Source organism: Rhamphochromis sp. 'chilingali', assembly GCF_963969265.1.
Source record: "Rhamphochromis sp. 'chilingali' genome assembly, chromosome: 12".
Classification (NCBI taxonomy): domain Eukaryota; kingdom Metazoa; phylum Chordata; class Actinopteri; order Cichliformes; family Cichlidae; genus Rhamphochromis; species Rhamphochromis sp. 'chilingali'.
Window position 1 is genome coordinate 9,578,837 of NC_137939.1, and position 16,777 is coordinate 9,595,613.

The 16,777-nt window shown below is 41.4% G+C and overlaps 1 protein-coding gene across 1 annotated transcript in view; it reads left to right on the top strand.

Moving 5' to 3' along the window:
- The window catches only part of mtcl2 (microtubule crosslinking factor 2), an 86,734-nt gene extending 73,518 nt beyond the window's left edge, over positions 1–13,216 (top strand). The window contains exons 16-24 of the mRNA XM_080899928.1: positions 873–1,025; positions 1,714–1,830; positions 3,320–3,384; positions 3,507–3,669; positions 3,819–4,415; positions 4,536–4,803; positions 5,261–5,479; positions 6,552–6,982; positions 7,254–13,216. Coding sequence (XP_080756054.1) covers positions 873–1,025; positions 1,714–1,830; positions 3,320–3,384; positions 3,507–3,669; positions 3,819–4,415; positions 4,536–4,803; positions 5,261–5,479; positions 6,552–6,982; positions 7,254–7,388 — 2,148 coding nt within the window. The 3' untranslated portion in view covers positions 7,389–13,216. The remainder of the gene's footprint in view (positions 1–872; positions 1,026–1,713; positions 1,831–3,319; positions 3,385–3,506; positions 3,670–3,818; positions 4,416–4,535; positions 4,804–5,260; positions 5,480–6,551; positions 6,983–7,253) is intronic.
- The last annotated feature ends 3,561 nt before the right edge of the window (positions 13,217–16,777 follow it).

Consider the following 16,777-nt stretch of genomic DNA (forward strand, 5'->3'; position numbering starts at 1 on the left):
TCAAAATAGAGGGTGAGAAAGCTGTGGAGAGAGGGAGAAGAGGTGAGGCAGACGGGGAGTGGGGTGAGAAAGCTTTAGAGAGGAGGAGAGAATGAATAGCAGGGAGGAATTCTGACAGAAGCGATGGCAACGGGGAAATAGAGGTGGATGAAACATGGAGACACGCTGGAACTTCCCAATTGCAAATCTCAGTGTGGTCAAAATGAGTCACAGTTTGAATCTTGACAAAGACCATTAACTGTGTGTGTTACAAAGTTTGAACTCGGGGAAGCGGCAGACTATCGTCATTTTCAGTGTTTCCAGCTTACTAGAAACAGCTTCTTCTTGGTGAATCACTGACAGGATCATGGGTGCCCAGAGCTCACAGATGCATGTGGGGAGCAAAGGCTGGCCCATGTGGTCCCATCCAACAGATGAGCCACTGTAGCTCAAATCACCAAAAAAGAGGTTTTGATAGAAAGCTGTCAAAATACACAGTGCATCACAGTTAGTTGTTTATGGGTCTGCATGACCACAGGCCAGTCAAGGTGCCCATACTGACCTCTTTTTACTGCCGAAAGCACCAACAATGGGCGGAACCGGACCACGGCACAATGGAATAAGGTGATCTGGTCTGATCAAGCAAATTTTCTTTTACATCAGATAGCTGCTTTGCCATGCTTGCCTGGTGAACATCTGGCACCATGATGCACTATGGGAAGAAGGCAAGCTATCAGAAAATCCCAGCGTAGTCGGGATGGAGTGTTGAACGGATCTGGAGTGTATTGTTACTGAGAAAAGGAGTAGTCACCATTGCCATTTTATTATTTCCCTGAACTTTGAGGAAAATCAGTATATTTTGGTGCTTACTATGTCTCCCTCTGACTTTCCAGCTCGAGACCAAAGCCAGCAAATCAGCAACAGCCATGTCCTCCACTGACGCACTGGACCCTCCAGACCTAAAGGTGGCACTGAAGAGGGAACGCGAAGAACATCAGCATCTGCTGGCTGAATCCTACGCAGCAGTGATGGACCTAACTAAACAGGTAATGCCTGAGAAAATTGTTGAGTGATGGTTAATTTTAAATAAAGGACTACAAGAAAAATATTGGATGTAACCTCAGCTATATGACTATGATTAGCCTCCTGACAGACTTCATCATTGGCTCTGATTCAGTCCCTGATTGCTTTGGCTCAACCACTCCTTTCACTTGTATCTCTTCCTTGCAGGGAGATTGAGAGATGCAGCCCTACGAAATGCAAACGTTCTTATTTAGATGAATAAATATGGATAATTATTAGTAGTGTTATTACATCATTTAATTTTCCATTTAATATTCCTTTTGTTTTCTTTCTAACTGGTGTACGGATCAGTGTTATTTGTTATTTCCTCTGAAATTTACTTAGTTGCTTTATTGCTTTATCTGCACAGTAATACACAAATGCACAGCACAGCTGCTGTGAGTGTGTGCATGTTAAATATAATCTATACAGCTACTTTCGTATGCAAAGTCGGTGACCAAGTTAGGTTGCAAAGTAAAAGGCAAATGGTAATGGTAAATGGACTGGTTCTTATATAGCACTTTTCTTCTCTGTCCGAGCACTCAAAGTGCTTTAAAGGCAAGATAATAATAATAGAAGGAGACTTTCACATAATTTCAACATCACATCCAGTTTGTTTCCTCATCCACCTCCTCTCGCCTTTCTCTTTTAACCTACCTGCGGACCAATCAGCTCCAGATCGGTGAGAGGAACTGGGGCAGAGAGAAGCTGGAGCTGCTGGAGAGATTCAGCCAGGAGAGAGCTCAGTGGGAGCAGCGACTGAGAGAGGCAACTGCGCAGCAGGGGAAGGTATGATGGGTGGGCTTGTGTTAGGGAGAAAAATGTCAAAGCTTATCTTGTGATGATAAAATCTAAAAGGACGAAGGTGCGTGTCAGAGATAAGGAGTACACTGATGAAGTATTGATTATTGGTTATTTGTTATTCCGACTTCTCAAAGAACTTCAGTTTTTCTTGCAAGCTTTGCAGCAGCTTAAATGTCTTGTCAGTTCTATTTTTGGTCTCAATGTTTTAAAAAGATGCCTTTCGGAAACTAAGTCGGCTCATTTATGCTGAGCAGGTCACGTTTACCACCGAGGCTTAAAGTTTAGATGACTACATTTGCCATCTTTGGGGTTGTTATTTTTATCTCAGACAAGTTTGGTTGATTCCAACTTTAACCACACAGCTGGTAATGTCATGATGTGAGTAAGGAGAACCCTCACTTGTGTGACTGCCTTGCTGTGGTTGAGCTGAGCTCACCGGGAAAACATAGTCAGTCATATCTGCTGATTATACACCAGCGCAGTGACTGCCAAGCTCCTGCAGCATGTCTGGGAAAGGATGATGAGGGATTGCATCAGTGGTCATTAAAGGTCTTTTCTTCAAACACACAGGCAGAAATTAAAATCCAGACACACAGACAGGAGCCTGTCATCTGTGTTTAGTTTTTTTTGTTTTGCTTTTTTGTTTTTTAGATGTTTAAACTGGTGTGTGCACTCTTTCTTGCTCTCTTTGCTTTCTAACATCCTGGTATTAATTCCTCCTCTACAGCGAGTGATCCTATTTTATTTGAAACATGGCGTTTTGGAAAGGACACAACTTGTCTTTTTGTTTTATTCACTCTGCTCCCTGCCTTTGTCTAAATCTCCTCAGTGTGTGTGCACATTTGTGTGTCTGTGTCGCACTCTGTCAAACGCAGACCTCACATGCTTGTGTTACAGTGTCAGAGCTTTCACAGATTTCTGACATTTGGTTTCAGTGCCCCCTTTAGGCCAGTTTCTGTAACGATTACTAGGATTCTTTTTAACATTACATGATAATTAAGTCCTCTTAGAATCACATATTCTATATATTTAGAAATATATTTTGTTTTCCCTGCCTTGCAGCTGAAAGTGAAAATCCACCGGTACATCTGTACAACACATCACCTGCAGAAGTCCTTTTTTCCTTCCTCCCACTGTCTCTCATTTTTATCTTACCCATGGTGTATTAGCTCCTGAGTGTGAGATCACTCCTCAAGTGTAAAACACACTGACTCAGCATTACCTTCTGTGTGTGTGTATGTGTGTTTGGATACACTTTGCCACAGACATATTATACCAGACAAGGTCTCCGCTTTCTCCTGTCAGAATAACCTATTGATGTCTTTTGGGGTGTGAAAAAAAACTATAAATAAAGAATGTTACAGGAATAATTTGTGTAGATGATGCAGGTTATTTAAATGCTAATAAGCTCTTAAAAAAGCAGATCCAGCGAGTTCCTTTTCACTGACAGCCTGGATCTCTTTTCTTCTTAAAGTCAAAGCCACCGAGCGGTGAATCGTCTCCGGACTCAGTCGTTGCTAACGGAACAGGGTCACCAAGGTAACAATAATAGATCAATTTCAGCTAGATCATCAATTTTAGCCCGTTACTCTAGTAATTTTAAAAAAATTATATCAGTGTGTTGTCTTGATAGCTAAACATAAGTTCTCTTTTCTCATCAGCTCATTGGTGAAAAGGATCAAGTCCACGTTAGAGCTGGAGTGCTCGGAGGTCAACGGAACAGCCAATCAGGGGGAGAAAATACAGCTTGCTGCCCCGCCTCTTTTCATTCCCTCTGATCTGGGCGACAACACCAGAAAAAATTGGACCTGCCTAACCAATGAGGTTAACAGCTTACTTATACAGAGCTACGGATCCATGCAGTTTATAGTATATTATTTACTATATTTACCTAATAATTAGCTGTATATATTGTAATGTTTTAGCCAAGTAAGTAGAAAGTTGTCTTATTATTCTCTTGTCTCTTGTTTCAGACCCCTAAGATCATTGACACCTGTAAAACATGGGATGGTCCCAGCGGCTCCTGCAGTCGAGTAGGATCACAGCTGGACTTGGAGCCTGTGCAGAGGAGCTACACTGCTCCAGACCGCACTGGCATCCGGATCTACTACAGCCCTCCCACCGTGAGACGCACTGATCACTGGAGAAGGAACCAGGAGGCCGAAGAGCCAGAGCACACTCAGAACGGGAGCTTCTTGCTGGAGGTGAATGGCTCAGATGCCGGCGTAGCTGCAGTGGAAACCCTGGACATTCAGCGTCAACCTGCATCCTCCTTTTCGTCCTCCTATGAGCAGTGGCTGAGCTCCCTGTCCAACCAGCACAGGGAGCTGTTGGAGAGCAGAAGCAGCTGTATTGCCAGATCGATGCCCAGCGTCATCAGTAACACTGTTAGCGGCTCGGCTAACAATGTGGTTGATGGGATGTCGCCCTCTTCTCCTTATCACACCCTGGAGATCGGAGAGATTTCAGCCAATTTAAGTGACGACATGAAGGAAATGACCAACTGTGTTCGACAGGCCATTCGCTCTTCATCTTTGGAGAGAAAATCTGGCAAGGAACCTGGGAGTCAGGTAATGCTTTTTATTAAGGTTCTCAGTTAGTTATTAAAAGGAAAACAAGTTTGTTTTTTGATTCCAATAGGGGTTCACTTTTTTGCTTGTTATCAATAAATATTTATTTTCTCCACACAGGCAGTCGCTGTGTCCACCAGGTCCACACAGACTGCAACCCAATACGTCAGCATTGGTCTTCAAACTGAGAACCTTCCCAGCAGCAGAGGCACCGGGTTACATTCCAAAGTCTGGTCTCCTCGTTCCTCTTCAGGAGCCACTTCCTCTTTGGCATCCGCAAGAACTCGGCAGATATCCACATCACTCGATAAAGTTCACAGCCGCATCGAGAGGCCGTGCTGCTCGCCCAAATACGGATCACCAAAACTACAACGCAGAGTGTCTTCTGGTAAATTTGTTTTATGATTATTAATGTCCATCCATCCATCTTCTTATCCGGGTCGCAGGGGCAGCAGCCCAGACCTCCCTCTACCTAGCCACCTCCTCCAGCTTGTCCAGGGGAACACCAAGGCGTTCCCAGGCCTGCCGAGAGATATAATCTCTACAGCGTGTCTTGGGTCTGCACTGGGTCCTCCTCCCAGTGGGACATGCCCGGAACACCTCACCCAAGAGGCGCCCAGGAGGCCCGAACCACCTCAACTGGCTCCTTTGGATGTGAAGGAGCAGCGGCTCTACTCTGAGCCCCTCCCGAATGGCCGAACTTCTCACCCTATCTCTAAGGGAGACGCCAGCCACCCTTCGGAGGAAGCCCATTTCCGCCGCTTGTATCCAGGATCTGATGATGATGATTATTTATGTATACTTTTCAAGTTTTGAGATGACTAACATTGTTGCCTTGTTTTTAGGCTCTACCTCCAGACTGAATGAGGCTTCCTCCTCCAGAGACCGCAGCCTATGGAGCCTCCAGCAGAGACCCATTGGTGGTGGTGGAGGCTCAGCCTGGGCTCGCTCCACCACCACCCGAGACAGCCCCGTCTTGAGCGGCCTCACTGATGGCCTCTCCAGCCTATTCAGTGTTGTGGAACACACTGGGAGCACAGAGTCCCTGTGGAGGGGTGACGTAGGTAAGCGCTTAACAAACCTACACATACTGTACATCAACTCTGTGATGGTCAGAAGTATTAAGTGCCAATAAAAACAGTCACTTTTAAAAAAATGACACAGGGTTATGTAGTCTTGTTAACTTTTAGTTTTACTGTAAAACCAAATTAATACAGTTTTGTGAACAGATTGAGATGTCAGAGAACCAGCTGGTTGCTAAGCTGCATCAAAAGATATTTTAATTCTTTCACAGTAGAAAAAGCACAAATGAGAAATAGTAAGAGTAAACTCTGCTAACATGAGTGCAGTTTTAAATTTTTTTTACCTTTTTTTTATTTTTTGCCTTTTTTTTCCTCGTCACTTGTTACATCATACATTATCTCAGGGAAATTTACACAGAAACACTTTACAATATAACAATAGAGAGAAATGCTCCAGTTGCCATTAAGCAAATACTTGGCAACAGTGGCAAAGAAAAACTCCCTTTTAACAGGAAGAAGCTTCTCGCTCAAGGAGGGGAGCCATATATTTTGAAAGACTGATATTTTGAATCATAAGTACGTAACACTCAGTCCATAAAAACATCTGTTAAGTTAGAACTTAACTCCCTCAAAGCCTAGTTATTCAGAGAAGGCGTGTATTTGCTAACAGCAAACGTTTTAAAGAGCAGCTTCTTCTCAGAACTTTCCCAGCTAACATTTCCGCTGTACGGAAAGTCCCAAACCGAGCTGCTTCCCTTGTAGGTCTCCTTCTTATCTAAAGTGAGCACATGAGCATACTGTAGCTTGTTAAAAAGTAACTCAGCAAACATCCACTGCAGGAAAGAGGCAAGATAGACAATAGTCACCTGTACCAGTAACAATATGCAAGGAAGGAAAACCTCAAGTGTGAAACATGAACCTTCTATGTCTAGGAAGAGATGTTAACGTTTGTATAAATGTATTACTAGAAAGGAAAAGGAGTGCACAAACTTTTGTTGTGAGTAGTAATTCCTGCTCATCACATCTTGAAAATGTTTTTAATATCAAGCACGCTTCTAGCTATCAGCTGATCCTGTTTAGTGCCATACCCATTGTTGATCTCACTTTGCGTCAGGACCAAGCCAGACTGCTAGCCCAGCTCGGCACCTTCCTGCCGCAGGAAAACCCTCGGGGGTGGCGGTGTGTGGATCAGACCCCAGTTCTCAGCGGTACGGTGGCGTGGTCCAGGAATTCTTCAGGAATGTCTGCAGCAGCCGTAGCCCTGGAGGAGCCCCCCTGTCTGGGGAAAGCGCCCAAAGAGAATCTCTCGGCAACCTTGGAAGTTTGGGTGTCTTCAGCAGCGTTGATGAGCCCAAGCCAGAGTGCGTGTCAATGGCTGTTGGGGGACTTGGCACGCTGGCTGGGTTGGGTGGAGGCAACGACAGCGTGACCAGAATCGTTAATAAGAGGTTTATGAGACAGACAGCTGGGGAGGAGATGATCAGCATCATGGGAGGAGGCAAGGAAACCGTGAGCAACGCCGTTGCTACTGGATCAGGGACAGAGGTGAGGTTCATGTAGGATACCTTGGTGTTGCTTGTTTTAGACCAATAATAAAAGCTCAAAGTTTCAATGCTGTTTTTTTCTTCTTCGTTTAATTTCCAAACCCCAATATTTTTTTCGGAAACATGCAATCGACACAAGGCTAAATTGGCCTCGGTACAGTTTTAACACTTTAGCTTAATTAAAAACTGTACACAGCATGCAACAGGAAAAACATTCATACCGCCATGTTTGGAGAAATAACACTTCCATTTCCAATCTTTCCATTTCCCAGGATGCACCCTGCGACTGCGCTGCCCAGTCTGCCTGCTTTGCCAGACCATCAAGAGCATCCACTCGTCACTGCAAGCACCGTCCACAAGAGTCTTTGCCTACAACAGAGGAGAAGGCAGACACCAACAACGAGTGACAACACTACTGCCGCACGCATACGTACAGAAAGCAAACAACGATTCTTCACAGACGCTACTGCCATGAAAACACTCACTGTTGTCACATCACACACCCCTAAAACCTGCCATGTAGGCACACTGCCAAACGTAACACACACACTGATAGCACACTGCATAGACTGCTGAAAAAAACCTACTGCCACATGCGCATAAAAGAAATCACACAAACACACCGAGCAATGCATCAGTTGTCTTGGACTGTACCATTCTAATGCCAAGGACAGGGGGACTAAAACTCCTAATCAGATCTAAACAATACAAGCTACCAGCAGAGCAGAAAAGACACATGCTTTCATACATAACAGAACTAACAATGACCTAAAGAGACGCTACAAAATAAAACAAAGATGTCAGGACTGGAGCTACTAAACACCCCATCAGATTTGCACAATGACAGGTACTACAACAGAATGGAAGATCCAACTTGATGACATCAACCTGCCACCTTGCTGTTGAGCAAGCAGCCATTAAGATATAAAAACAATCAAGGTTAAGAAAATATGGAATGAAAGTGCGGATGTTTCTGTAGGAGACATACAACCATAGACAAGATATTCTTCACAGAGATATTCTGCATAACTCTGAAACCATCAGTCTCCGAGATGCAATCTGGTTAAGAGCTGTGATTTCTCCAGAGATGGTACCTGCAGAGACAGTTACTCACCGAACCTTGTCATAAACACATGAAATTATCCCGCTTAGATTGATTAGCACGGTAACATTCCACCAAGTGTCTCCAACATGGATCTAAAAAAATTCTGCATCTGTTTTAAGTCGAGGACTCGTTTACAGCGTTTCCTTCCTAAAGGAAGAACTTAAAGACTGTTAGGCTGCATATCTCAGCATGACTGCACTTATTGCTAGAAACTTCTTGCTATAAGTGATCTCAGAGACGACCTCCTACTATTTTTTTGTTTCTTAGCAAACCTAAGCAACAAAAATACTCTTAGGCTTGGTTTCCAAAAGAACTTTGGCCACAAATACGAAGAGATTTTCTGGCATTGTAGCCATAATTTAAACCTCATAGATTAGCGTAGGTTATTCTCCACAGTCCAGTTGGGAAATTATCATTTGGTTTGACTCTTTTTCCGCAGGCAAAAAAAGTGCCTGTTTGTTATTATCGAGATCTACCTTCGCTGATGTCAAGATTCCTCCTTTAACCTTTCAGTGATGGTGTGATGAAGACATGGTGTCCAGTCCCACAGCACACTTTCCCAACACATTTCAGTTGGTTACACTAACTGGGGACCATTCCAAAGTCTAAGAGCATGGCATCAGATAGAAATGCACCAATTACAATTGACCTTTTTACACCTATATTCAGAGCTAATAGGCCACAGACGGAGGCAAAACCATCACATTAAATGCATTCCATTTTCCTAGCAAAGCAAATCCAATCCATCCATATACTAACTGCTGGGTTTTGGAAGGAACCTTTCGATAAATCTTTAAAAACGTGATATTGAAGCAGCTTCAACAACAGACTAAAGAATCAGTGAAACAGTGTAGCTGAGCTCAAACTGCTCACTGTCTTTTCTGCATTCCGTTTTTTTATTTGAGGTCATGCTAGATGTGTGTGGCTGTCATGTTTTCTGGTTTATTAGTTCATAAATCCCTTTCTGGTGAAGGGCAGATGTTTTAAAGCACCCTTAACCTCCTTTGCTCTCTGACACACGCCTGCATTGCATTGTAAGGCTGCACTGGTGACGCAGTGTAGAAACCCATACACGTTTTTTAAAAATGTAGCATAAATGCAGTTTTGTAAACAACAAACTCTCAGCAGCACTGACATTTTTTACTCATCATGAAATAATTTCAAAGATTTGTTTTATTTATTTAGTATTAGATTTTTTAAATTTAAAGATATATTATTAATTTATACATATATCACCTTTTCCCCCCTAACTGACAGTTACAACAATATAAAATATATTTCTGAAGGATATATTCGCATCCTTCATTCGCAACAGAAATATTAAGGAGTGATACTTTTTAGTGGATTGAACATTAGAAAATAATGTAATTTAATCATAAACATATTTGGCAGGGTTTTGAATAACATTTTGTTTTTTTGGCTTTTATCTCTGTTTTTATTTTTTGCCATGTCTTTCTTTTTTCAATCAATAAACAGATATTCAAAGTGCCTGTCAGATCACTTATTAATAGTCAGCTCACACCAAAACTGGACTCTGTTAAAGAAAACTGCAAACCCAGCAGGCCTTTTTTAAATGAATAGGGTTGTTTTTATGCATGTAATTACAATGCATAAAGTACTTAAACAGATGTAAGAGCAGAACTTTTATATCAAGGGTTATCTGCACTGTATGGAGAGTAAATTATTTTTGTTTAGTTATGTTTATTTTTATGGACGTTTTACTGAAATTTTGCCGGTTTCTAGTCTTTCTGTCATGGTGCTACTCAGTTTAAAGTCTGCTCTGGACTTGCTGCCCTTTGACAAGGCAGTCCACTCAGTTTTCTATCCATCTATTCTAACGCGTCTCTTTCACTTCGTGTTTGAGCAGTAGACCAGCGTTTCTCGGCTTCTAATGACTCAGCAGTTTAAAATAGGGCATTACACAAACAGTGCGTGTATTTAAATAACACACCGAAGAAAACCCACAGTCTAAATGTTGCTGTCTCCTCTCCAACCCTCACAACTGGTACAAACCCAACTGCATGAAAGCAGGCGCTGCTTCAAAAGCTACGGACCCAATTACCACAAGGCTAGACTGATTTTTTTTTTCCTTTTTAACCACAGCATTACACAACATGCAGTCCTACCCAAGCAGTCTGATTGGATAAACCACTGAAAATGAATAACCCCGTGCATCCAAGTGGACTGAAAAGTCAAGCCTTTTCGACATTCCGTGACATTTCCGTAATTTAAGGCTTTGCAAGAAGGATGCACTGATAGTGGAAATGTGTGCCAACAGCAATTTTTAGCATAAACGTCTGGCCAACTGCCGATGCTGACTCTTCATTATAAAAGAATAACTGAACTGCTGTAGACCTACTCTCCCTCACGCTGTCATTTTACGTCTATGAAGCACATACAGGAAATGAACTGAATCCTAAAACATATTCTTAATAAGAGAAAAGCAAAAGAAAGGGAGCAAGACCTAAAAAGGAAAGATACTGGTGCTGTTGATCAGAAACATGACCAAGAATGATAAATAAATACTGGAAAGACTTGTGACATATTAAATAGATACCACAGGCTCCGAATGGCAAGAAAGTGAGGTTCGTGCAACTATCTATAGAAGTCCTGTATTACATTTTTTTCCAGTCATGAGGTTAAATATGCTTAAAACTGGCTTTGACACATTTGTGACTAAGTTAGCAGTCAAGTGACTAGCTATTGTACCCGCTAACTACACTGATGACTGTGTAGACATATTAGTAATGATGAGCATTGATAAAACTGCTGCGCTTCTTTTCCATTCAGTGAGCTCCTCATACGAGAGGTCTGTGTATCCATTAAAAAGGCAGAAGCTCTTACACTGTGGAGAATCTAACAGGAGCAGACTATGTCGGAAATTAATCTCCGTGGCATGTCTGAAACGGCCACAAACCAGTGCTTAAGTCATCCCACAGTCTGCCCCACTAAACACTAGAATGAATAGGCTCAAACCACAAAGGAACTATTATCCTGCACTAATATGAGACTTTGCCACTATATCTTTTTTTTTTAGACATACTCCACAACTATAAAATCAATCACGGTCTTGGATCGGTTCTCGAAACCTTTTCCACTGAGTTTCAGATTCAAGCACGTAAAAAGGTGAAAGTGCCATGGATGCCATAAGCAGGCCGGAAGACTTTGTTCTTTACTGAAATAACGCTAAAGCTTTTATTTTGAAACTCCTGATGACACACATGAAACAAAATTTCTAGATGGAAAGTTTACCGGGATCTGTTCTACCTCTGACACGTGTCATTAAACACTTTGATTCGGGTTTCTTCAACATATTGATCATCATTGGACATTTTAGCCTTATAGTCTCATTGTCTTATATGCTCACTGTCCACAAGAAGGTAACTTTAGTGCCTTTCCTCTACAAAGATGTCTCGGTTCAATTAAGGCTTATTTTTCTGCAAATGTCTGGCTCCACCTAAGTACGTTCTGTATGATGACGCCACACATAGTTACACCTGGACTTAATCGTCTTAATTTATCATCTTGTGCATTCATGTCCGGCAGTTTCTAAATGACACGCAGCCTTAGGAGGGGTTTTTGTGTGCAGACCTACAGCTGAATGACAATGTGGACCAATTTACATTTTAGTTCAATGTTTTTTTTGACGGACAGCATGACGTCCTGGCACATCTTCAAAGCACGTGCATATAACTGCCACGTTGCTGCATTCACCAAACAACAGGGACTACTGGAGTTTTATGTTTTTCACAAAAATGCAAACAAATTAATTGGTTTGTGTTCATTTAAACCATGATAATAACTTATTGTATTTTCATATTTTTGCTATTGTATTTGATTTTTATTAGAACAAATACAAGATGCAGGATGTCAGAGCTGGACATGAATATTAGATGACATTTACTACCAACTGGTTTTCTATGAGCAGAACTGTTCACCGCAAAATGAAATGAATATATTTTACCTCTGGCCTGCCTAGATTATTTCATTGTAACTTATTGTAAGATTTGGAGAAATGTCTTCTGCCTTATGTTAAATATGATAAAAATAAATTTTCTTCTCTTGTGGTGCTTAAAGAGACAAATTATGATTGGAAAAACTTGTCATAAATGCATAAATGTCTCTTTTCATTAATCATTTGTGGGATACTCAAATAAATAAATAACTTCCTGCAGGGACTACTTGGAACTATTTCCTCTGGTTCCACTGGCCAGATGTGAATTTCATTTTGAGGTCAACCGTCCCATGATAAAATGAAACGTCTCCAGTTTCTCTGACTCTGACCTCCTCAGTCAGTTGTTTCTGCCTCTCCAGCCTTCTCACCTGCCAATCAGGTGTTCCTTATGCTCCACCCCCTCAGGTTATAAGCATGAGGCATTTCAGCCACTACAGAACAGATTTGCAGGTCACACATCACCAGCCATTGACAGATGACTTCTTACAGGTTGCATGATGCAAACTGCAAGTCTTATTGTTTCCTGTGTGTCTGTAAGCCTGTCGAAGCAACGTTTTTGTTTTTTCCCCAGCTTTTTTAATCTGTTTCCATTTAATCTGTACCATCTGTTCTTATGATCATTACATGCTGGGAATCTATACGTGAATATTAAGCTGTTCATAATGTTGGCTAAACTATTACCTAGAAACTGCCTGTATATTCGCTTTATATAGCCTATACTCTTGTCTTTTTTTAATACTGCTTGATTCTTAAATAAAAGGGGAATGCTATGAAAGCAAAATAAAATGAGTACACAGTAAGAAAACATGTCCCTTGTATTGCAACTTGAAAAGAAAGGTCTGTACTCTGTCCTTGTCCTTACTTCTTTTTCTTTCCTTTTTTTTGAGAAAAGCTGAATATCAACAGCTGATCTGAGCCAGGTCACTGTGGACGTATGTAGCTCTCTCCCTTTATAGGCCACACTTGAGCATTTCTTCTGTACATAGAAGCGTTTTCAAGCTGATGGAGAATAAAATGTGGCAGCCAACATTAATAGGAAGATGAGAAAATTTGATCCAAGTTGATTTTTAAAGGGGTTGGTGATTTTGTTTTGTTTTATCCAACCAGTGTAGCTTGTAAAACATGACATTAAAACTGCCTCCTGTTTGTCACAGACTTCACAAATAAATGTTTGTTGAATTTTAAAGGAGCTGTTCTCTTGTCGTGTGTACATTTTTTTTTCTTTTTTTCTATACACATTTTGACTTCTGCAGTGTTTCACTGACACAAACTCAGTTGCCGGTAGTCAAGTGAGACAGAAGTAGTTTCATATCAAGTGGATCTTTCCATCTCAGTTTGTTTAAGTTTAGGCAAATTAAACCAAGTTAAGGTCAGATCATGCAATGCAGGCACCAGTGTCAAAGACATCACGATGCCTGCATTGCATCTTGCCTGCATCAAGATTTATAAGATGTCTTATAAATGCTCACTGCTGCAGCTTTTGTCAATTCTACACCAGAAAACTAATGTCTATAGGTAATGTCCATTTAATTTTAGTGGTTTGTTTTTAATGAACTGCACTCCTGGTTTACTTGAATGACTGGACCTGATATAAGAATTGTACTTGTTTATTGCAATTCTAGGAGTAAGAATTCAAATTGAAAAATTTTAAAAATCTAATTAAAAGATTTTCAAAACAAATATTTTAAGAATTTACAGAAGCAGAAAGGGTAACGTGAAACTTTGAACCCCTCACAGTATCTTGAGTTTAGCACATAAATGACACTATATTGTTGTTATTGTGTATTTTTCTAAATGGTAAATGGCCTGTATTTATATAGCGCTTCCCATATGGAAAAGATATATATAAATCTTATAAAGTTTGTATCTGTCTTGTGTGAAACTTGTATGAAAAGCATATAAGAGTGAAAACAGATATAAGATCCCTTGAAAAATTATATAATGAAACTTGTATGTTTTGGATACTTCCTAAAACAATATATGAAAGTGATGCGAAAGTGGCCACTTTCATGAGTAAATCATGTAAGCCTTATAAGATTTACTCATGAAAGTGGCCACTTTCATGAGTAATCACATATAAGTTTTTACTATTTCTTTTCCGTATGGGTTTACTAGTCCCTAAGGACCCCAAAGCGCTTTACATATCCAGTCATCCACCCATTCACACACACATTCACACACTGGTGATGGCAAGCTACATTGTAGCCACAGCCACCCTGGGGCGCACTGACAGAGGCGAGGCTGCCGGACACTGGCGCCACCGGGCCCTCTGACCACCACCAGTAGGCAACGGGTGAAGTGTCTTGCCCAAGGACACAACGACCGAGACTGTCCAAGCCGGGGCTCGAACCGGCAACCTTCCGATTACAAGGTGAACTCCCAACTCTTGAGCCACGATCGCCCCATATGGCACAACACCGGCTTTGCCTCAAAGTTATCAAGCGCTATCTCATCTGACCACACTGGCCATAAATGTCCAGAAGCATGCATACATATACATACACTCACTGGCCACTTCATTAGTTACATCTTGCTGGTATTGATTTGAACCCCTTCTGAGTACTAAGGGGGAAAATCCTCCATACCATTACACCACCACTAACAAGCCAAATCATTGATACAAGGGTCATTGATACATTTTAATCCATTTTATTTTGTTAATGCCAAATTGTGATCCTACTTATCCAAATGTTGCAGCAGAACTGGAGATCATGTTTTTCCTATTTTCCATTGTCCACTTTTTGGGGGATCCCATGCACACTGTAGCCTCAGTTTCTTGTTCTTAGCTGTCAGACGTGAGGTCATTTGCTGCTGCAGCCCATCTGCTTTAATGTTCTCATTATGCCTTCAGAGCTTTTCTACATCCCTTGGTTGTAAGTGCTTGTTTGAGTTACTGTTGCATTCCTCTCAACACTATCAGGAAGTCTGATCATTGTATGACATAAACTGGGCTCTTTTTTTATAAACAAAACTGAATTGAAGAGGTGTACCTAATGAAGTGGCTTGTGAGTGTAGAAAAATTGTTGAAAAAAAAAACAGATCTTACTGACATGCTTAAATTCATAAGTATTTATCATCTCTGGTAGGGGATGCAGAAGAGCTTTAGCAGTGCTCCATCTGATTAGGTGGACTGGACAGATGGTGTTTTATTGAGACTCAGCTTTTGGAAAATGCACACAATATAAAAGCTCGAATTATACAGGAAAATAATTAGGCAGCAGTTGACTTCCTGCTCCCTTTAAAAACAGCCAAAATTGCTTGCTAAACAACATAGCATTTGATCTAGTTTTGTGTGAAGCTATAAGAGTTCTATTCCTTTGTCTTTAAACCCCCATGTGGCTCTGAGTGACAATAACACTGTGTAGGTTGGAAGGAAATAAGATCGAATGAAATGTGAATGTGATCAGAAGGATAGGAAGAAGAAAATATCTCCAAGGAATGGAAGAGGAACAACAAAGAGTAAAAAGCTCCTCAACAATGTGTGAAACAATCTAATCCATCAGTCTTGTTTGTACGACTAAAGCAGAGGAAAGTGAAGATGGACTCTCGGGCTGCCGAAAAGCGTTGCAAAAGAAGATCGTGAGTGGGAGTAAGGAAGAAAGAGTGTTTCCTGTAGGATCCCTGTGAGGCTCTATATAGGAACAATTATGCTTTGAGTGCACTAATAACATCAGCACACTTTCATGCTCACAAGAATAATGTTAACGTGCACATTTAGCAGGCAGGTGTTCCATGTAAATGGTAAATGGCCTGTATTTGTATAGCGCTTTTCTAGTCCCTAAGGACCCCAAAGCGCTTTACACAACCTGTCATCCACACATTCACACACTGGTGATGGCAAGCTACAATGTAGCCACAGCCACCCTGGGGCGCACTGACAGAGGCGAGGCTGCCGGACACTGGCGCCACCGGGCCCTCTGACCACCACCAGTAGGCAACGGGTGAAGTGTCTTGCCCAAGGACACAACGACCAAGACTGTCCAAGCCGGGGCTCGAACCGGCAACCTTCCGATTACAAGGAGAACTCCCAACTCTTGAGCCACGATCGCCCCATGTATTACAGTTTAGCGTGGTGACACATCAAATCCCCTTTAGTTTGGTCACTACTAGATTGCATTAACTGGAGAGAGACTCACCCTCTCCTCTTGCTTCATTTTTGGATTTGCACAGACTTTGTGCAATTTTGTATTTAGGGCCAAATTTCCACTTGGAGGAAATGTTTGATTGTCTCTTACCGTGCAAGAAGGATCACATTAGTGAAATGTGCACAAATACATGAAATAACATATAATTACATACGAACACACTGTTATCAAAGTCTCTTTAAAAAGTACCCCTTATCGCACTATGAAAAGAGAAACTGGATTTCTGAGAAGGTAAAATTTAAAACACTTAATAAAACCTAACATAATAAAACCTAAAGCATCTTCTTACACTCACACGTAGTTTTTAACTTCCAGTTTATGTAATTTTAAACATGATAGGGCAAACGTTCTTACCTTCTTCTGACACCATGCAGTCCTAGGACCATGTGTCAGAAAAGGATGCCCCACCTTCAAATCATGCTTGAGTTGATAGTGACTCAAACACAGCATTGGACTGAAGTTTTTCACTTTTCCAAACACCCTGATTGGTTGGCAGCATTTCAGTTTACGTGTACTGGGCATGAGGGTTAAAAAAAACTTTCTGTTGCCTTGGAGCAACGCTGTGCTGTAGAGGGTTAATGCATCCATCCA